The sequence below is a fragment of the Octopus bimaculoides genome, chromosome 6 (assembly GCF_046866305.1).
Source record: "Octopus bimaculoides isolate indiv1 chromosome 6, ASM4686630v1, whole genome shotgun sequence".
Taxonomy (NCBI): Eukaryota; Metazoa; Mollusca; class Cephalopoda; order Octopoda; family Octopodidae; genus Octopus; species Octopus bimaculoides.
The window spans coordinates 78,769,764-78,776,002 of record NC_142933.1 but is presented as its reverse complement, the minus strand read 5'-3'; the positions used below and the strand labels follow the sequence as shown (position 1 = coordinate 78,776,002).

At 36.5% G+C, this 6,239-nt stretch overlaps 2 protein-coding genes across 2 annotated transcripts; both read right to left on the bottom strand.

Annotated features, from left to right (window-relative positions):
- Positions 1-217: 217 nt before the first annotated feature.
- Positions 218-691, bottom strand: LOC149135276 (protein ZBED8L-like). Its single transcript, XM_089353490.1, has one exon. The coding sequence runs from the start codon at positions 689-691 to the stop codon at positions 218-220; it is 474 nt and encodes a 157-aa protein (XP_089209616.1).
- Positions 692-1,120: 429 nt separating this feature from the next.
- On the bottom strand, positions 1,121-1,504 carry LOC106875677 (protein ZBED8L-like). Its single transcript, XM_014923917.1, has one exon. The coding sequence runs from the start codon at positions 1,502-1,504 to the stop codon at positions 1,121-1,123; it is 384 nt and encodes a 127-aa protein (XP_014779403.1).
- Positions 1,505-6,239: the final 4,735 nt, after the last annotated feature.

Here is a 6,239-nt window from a genome sequence, read left to right as displayed (position 1 = left end):
TGCGCTTGATGTTTTTTGGGAACGTTTTCAATACTAGGACATATTTGAGAAAGATAAACCTTCATTTCTTCTTCGAAGCAACGGAACCTCTCTCTTTTTGGGGGATTTGATGTTATTGGGGATTGAAAATCCCAACTGCATCGAAACGGATAAGGCTTTTTTTGCTACTGATAGGTATCCTCCTATAATAGTAATCCAAAATGTATCAATAGTTAACTCAGCATACTTGATTTTTAGGTTCGTGATCACTGGATATAGATGCCAATTTCTCTTCTTCACATATTTTCAGACCAATATTAGATGGAGTTTTTATGAAGGGATTCCGAACCCAATCATACTCTTTTGTGTTCAGTGACGGAAAATAAAAGTTTATTTTTTCTTCCAGATTTGTCAAATGTTCAAATACAATAGGAGTCATTTCTTTTATGCAATTTTTACGTATTAAGGGAAACATTTCGAAGTTACCACCTTCAGCTCCATTTTCCCAAATTACAACTTCCTTTTTAAATGAAACCAGCTTATCTATCGAAATGAGAATGTTTTCATCTCTACCTTGCATACTTGTGTTGACGCTATTAAGTTGTGAAAATATCTCTACTAAATATTCCTGCTTGGAAACCCAAAATTCACATTGTAGATATTCCAAGAGGCGTTCCTGTTTTTTCTTCTTTAAAAAATGCATGGAATTCATTCTGGAGTTCAAGTATGCGACGTAGTATCATACCTTTTGAGAGCCATCTGACTTTTGTGTGTAAAACTAAGCGCTTGTACTGGGAATCCATACCAACACAAATTTGTTCAAATAAGCAACACTTCAACGGCCTACTTTTATTATAATTAGCCATTTCAACAACTTGGTTTAATACTTGTTTTAATACTTGGTAGTTTTTGAAACTAGTACCTCTCTGTGTAGGAAGCAATGACTACGTATAACATTAAGATGTTGCTGTTGTACGAGCGATACAAAACCTTTAATAGAGCCTATCATAGATGGTGCCCCATCGGTACATATTTCAACACATGAAATCCAAGATAAATTCCATTTTACGAGGTAGGCAGATAAAATGTTAAAAATATCTTGACCTCTTGTAGTGAGTGGCATTTCTTCGCAACAAAAGAACTAATTTATGATTTGGTTACCATCAATAAAGCGAATAAATGTAATTGTGCTTTGTTGCGATTTGGTTATCATCAATAAAGCGAATAAATGTAATTGTGCTTTGTTGCTAATGTCAGTTGATAAATCAACCTGTAGAGCAAATTTTGAGTTTTGAAGTTTATCTTCTATATCAGCAAATAAATCCATAATCCTCCGACGAATTGTATTATTTGAGAGCGGAATCTTGCTTATTTCTTGCTCGGCTTCATCACCTAACATGGTTTTAGCCATCTTTCTACAAGCGAGTAAGATAATCGACTCGGTTAAAGTATGCAATTTCGTTTGTTGTGCAATCATTTCGGCTATTTCAATAGACGCAACTTGAGCTTTTTCAGAAGCATTCATCCTTTTCTCAATATAGTTTCTAGCAGTCTTTGGAAATAATTCAGATCTTTACATTGAAGATGTGAGTGTTTAGCTGCAAAATGTCTTTTCAACTTGCTAGGCAACAAGCCTTCGTTAGGCATCTTTTCACCACAAACAACACACAGCGGAAGAGGTTGATACTCATTGTCAGTCCAATGAAACCCAAACTTTAAATAGCTGTAGCAATATTTACGATTGGGTCGAGCTTTTGCATTATTATAACTTCGCTTAGTTGCTTTTGACGAACGTTCACTTTCAGACTCATGATCGTCACGGGTATAGTTTCTCATAATAAATTTTTCTATTTTATGGCTAATTTAGTCTATTGATATGAACTGACTCGCACAAAGAGTACAGATTACTAATAGAGTGAAACTGAGACTGAGATAAATGACCAGTGAACTGTGAAAAGTGGCAGCGTGGTCACACGTGATCGGATTCTTTTGAGAAGTCTTTCAAAATTAATTGAAAAGGTGTAAATTCTCGCCACTATATGAACAAAGTAAATTGAAATACAGCCGCAATACGAGAGGACGTATTAAAAGATTTAGTTCAACATCGTATATTTTAGTTCAATAGCTTATTTTTCACACTTGTGATTGAAATGAAAACTGCTGAGGCTACGACCGAAATAAACTGAAACATAGTCATGCACTGCATATATCCATAAGACGTCAATTTCGAGGATAGATTGATGCTAATTTAGTTCTTATCCTTATGAAATTTCAGATTCAAAATTGAATAACACTGTCATATCATAATTAGCCAAAATGAACTGAATGACACAATCACCTCTCATTCTTAGTTTAGAACTTAGCATTTAATTTTTTGCCACTTTGACATTTGTATATGAACTTTCTAGTGTATTTCGGTTTCTATATTTCGTATTTTGAAATATAATCTTACTTTTTCGAGGCGCACCTAAACACATCTTGCGGCGCACGGTTTGGGAACCACTGCCCTAACCACTAGGCCACTCGCCATTACGCAAGCAACCTTTTATAAATACTGTCATTGAAACACAGTGTTTATTTTATAAAACAAAGATTCCATATTGTAATATTCTGCATATACGCAGGTGCAAGTGTGGCAGTGTGGTTAGAAGCTTGCTTCCCAACCACAAAGTTCCGGGTTCAGTCCCACTGCGTAGTACTTTGGGCAAGTGTCTTCTATTATAGATCGGGCCGACCAAAGCCTTGTGAGTGGATTTAGTTGAAAGAAACTGAAAAAAACCCGTGGTATATATGTATGTGTGTGTGCGTGCGCGTGCGTCTTTGTGTCTGTTTTAGTCCCCCTCCACCGCTTGACAACTGGTTCTAGTGTGTTTACGTCCCCGTAAAAGACAGAATAAGAACCAAGCTTAAAAAATTAAGCACTGGGGCCGATTCATTCGACTGAAATCCTTCAAGGCGGTGCCCCTGTATGGCCGCAGTCTAACGACTGAAACAAGTAACAGATAAAAGATAACATTGTATATATGTGTGTGTGTGTGTGTGTGTGTGTGTGTGTGTGTGTGTGTGTGTGTGTGTGTGTGTATCATAGCAAGCATAAAAATCTGAAGCAAAATATCACAACAAAATGCAAAGCAGTAGCTATACAGCCCCAGGACTGTGTATCTGGTCAGTCAAATAGGTTAACTAATTAGATCATCACCAGTTCTATTCTAATCACTAGTGGTGAGAAATTTGTTTGCAGTCCTACAGTGATTGACATATACGTGTAATCCAAGTTGGTATGTTTACTTTACCTACACACGACCAAATCTTAGTAACGAAGCCTCAATCAAATGCAGTCCGGAAGTAAAATCTACGCTATCGTGGTAATGATTCCCAAAGGTTTCATGCCGTCACCACCACCCATAAAAAAATAAAAAGAAGAAAAGAAAACAGAAGTGTGAGGTGAATATAGGTTGTAAAGGAGAAAAAGAAGAGCGTTCAACATTTCAACAATCCAGATTATGAACCTTTCGTCTAGAAAAACTAAAACAGAGAAGAGGAAAAGAAGAGATGAATGAAATGGCTTCTACTGAAGCCATCACATGTCGGAAAATGGCCGACGGAAGGAATTAAAACAATGACATTTTAATTTCAAGACGGTTTACTAATGATTGAAACTATCACACACACACAACCTACGATATCGAGAAGAAATTACCAACTGGTTGACTCTAAGTGGGGTGAGAATATCTGTAATTCATTCAAGAGAGCAAAGATGCGTTTGTACTAAAAAGAAGTATCAAAAAAAAAAAAAAGGCTTGCAAGTTCATTACCCTTCCCAGTAGATAGACATGCGTCTTGGCTCTTTGCCAAGGGGATCTTTTCCAACTTTGCCGAATACTTGCTAATTATTACCCACCTATTTTCACTCTATAAACAGGCATATGTATCTCTCGCTCTCTCTCTCTCTCTCTCTCTCTCTCTCTCTCTCTCTCACACACACACACACACACACACACATGACTACACTAGCTCCTGGGTCAACGAGAGAGCCTCTATATAATCGCTCGACCTGTAAGAACTATCTGCTAAATCACCTACAAATCATATTCTACCGTCATAAGTAAGGGAAAAGACATCACACGATAATGTAGTTCTAAATATTTCTAAGGGAACGGGATGGTCGCTACTAGAATGCAGTTGCTCATAAGTCTATTCGATCAGAGATGATCTAGAGCAAAGCAACACACACACATCCATATATTCACATATATGTATATGTATATATATATATATATGTATGTGAGAGTGTATGTATATCCATATGCATGATGTACATGTGTGTTAAAAACATAGGTGTACATAAATGTGTGTATGTGTTTTTGTAAATGTATTTATATGTGTGTGCCTCCATTTTCTAATGTAATGCGACCAGTTTACCCTATGTTCACTGAATTTATTAAGGACGTTACCTGAACATTTTAACATGTTCCATAACTCAGTCCAGTTTGTTTGATTATATTTCAGGTAATTTGAATTTATTTTTGTTATATTTCAGTTCTCAATTTTTTTCCGCGAGCGGCGTCACCTTAGCCTTATCACGTTTATTGAAAGTATGATGACGATTATATAATATTTCCTTAAATCGCGTTGTTGAACCGATATAGGTAAATGTAGTTAGATTAGTTCGGACATCACATCTATAAGTACTATTTTTAGTGGGGCATAACTTATTAAGAGAGCATAGAAGTCTATTTCTAAAATTACACAATTAAAGAGATTCATAGACATTAATATTTCCTGTGCTGTTAGCAGGAATATTAATCTGTTTTTCATATGTGATTTAATCGACTAGCCCCCCGGGCCTTGTACCTAGAGTACAAAAGAATATTTGTAATAGTACTGCTATTGCAATGGCAGTACTATTACTGCCATTGCAATTATACCTGATGATGGTAGATATTATATTGTGATTTAATCTTTCATGAATGCATTAATATACCGAAACAGCTGTCGTCAATTTTAAACACCATCTATGTTTATTTTTTATACCTACGCCACACCAAGACTCAACCCCAGAATGTGATCTATTGCTTAAATCAAATTTGGTATTTGCAGATCTACAGTGTCCTACCAATATATGATGTCTTCAACATTGTTTACTTGACTTTGAGCTCTATGTTATCGTACCTAGCCATTTCTGGTGTCCTGTGTATTGATGTGCTTTGATTCTAATAAGCCCTTATAACTAAACCATATACAGTTATCCATCGACTATCGCGGGTGTTACGTTCCAAAATCCCACGAGATAGGCGAAAATCCGCGAAGTAGAAACAATACTGTATATTTTTTTATTTTATTTTCATAATTTGTATATATCTGTTTTATTATAAATGCAAAACGACACCACGGAGGAATCGACGTAAGCTTAAATAATAAACTGCGATAAGTGAACCGCGATATGGCGTGGGATTACTGCATATATATATATATATATATATATATATATATATATATATATATATATATAAGACAAGGAAGAAAATGCTAAAATAATTTTATCATGAAGTACATTTTAGTACCGGTTTCCGTCTTTTAGACTTTTTCAACTAAGAGTAAAATAAGAAAAACAATTGAATTGGAGAAAAAAAATTAAGTGAAATGTTTTATAGATATTTTCAGTCTTTGAATAGGTAAATATTTCCATAGTCTCTCTCTCTCTCTTTATCTCTCTCTCTCTTCCTTTGTGAAAAATGTGTGTGTGTGTGTGTGTGTATGTGTGTGTGTGTGTGTGTGTAACATGTTTGTGTTGTCGGCACTCCGTCGCTTAAGACGTCGAGGGTTCCAGTTGATCCGATCAACGGAACAGCCTGCTCGTGAAATTAACGTGAAAGTGGCTGAGCAATCCACAGACACGTGTACTCTTAACGTAGTTCTCGGGGATATTCAGCGTGACACAGTGTGACAAGGCTGGCCCTTTGAAATACAGGTACAACAGAAACAGGAAGAAAGAGTGAGAGAAAGTTGTGGTGGAAGAGTACAGCAGGGTTCGCCACCATCCCCTGCCGGAGCCTCGTGGAGCTTTAGGTGTTTTCGCTCAATAAACACTCACAACGCCCGGTCTAGGAATCGAAACCGCGATCCTATGACCGCGAGTCCGCTGCCCTAACCACTGGGCCATTGCGCCTCCACCGTGTAACATGTGTATGAGGCTAAAACACTCTGTAGATTGCAATGGTCAATAAAATGGAAATAAAATTTTAGAAACTGTTCTTTCT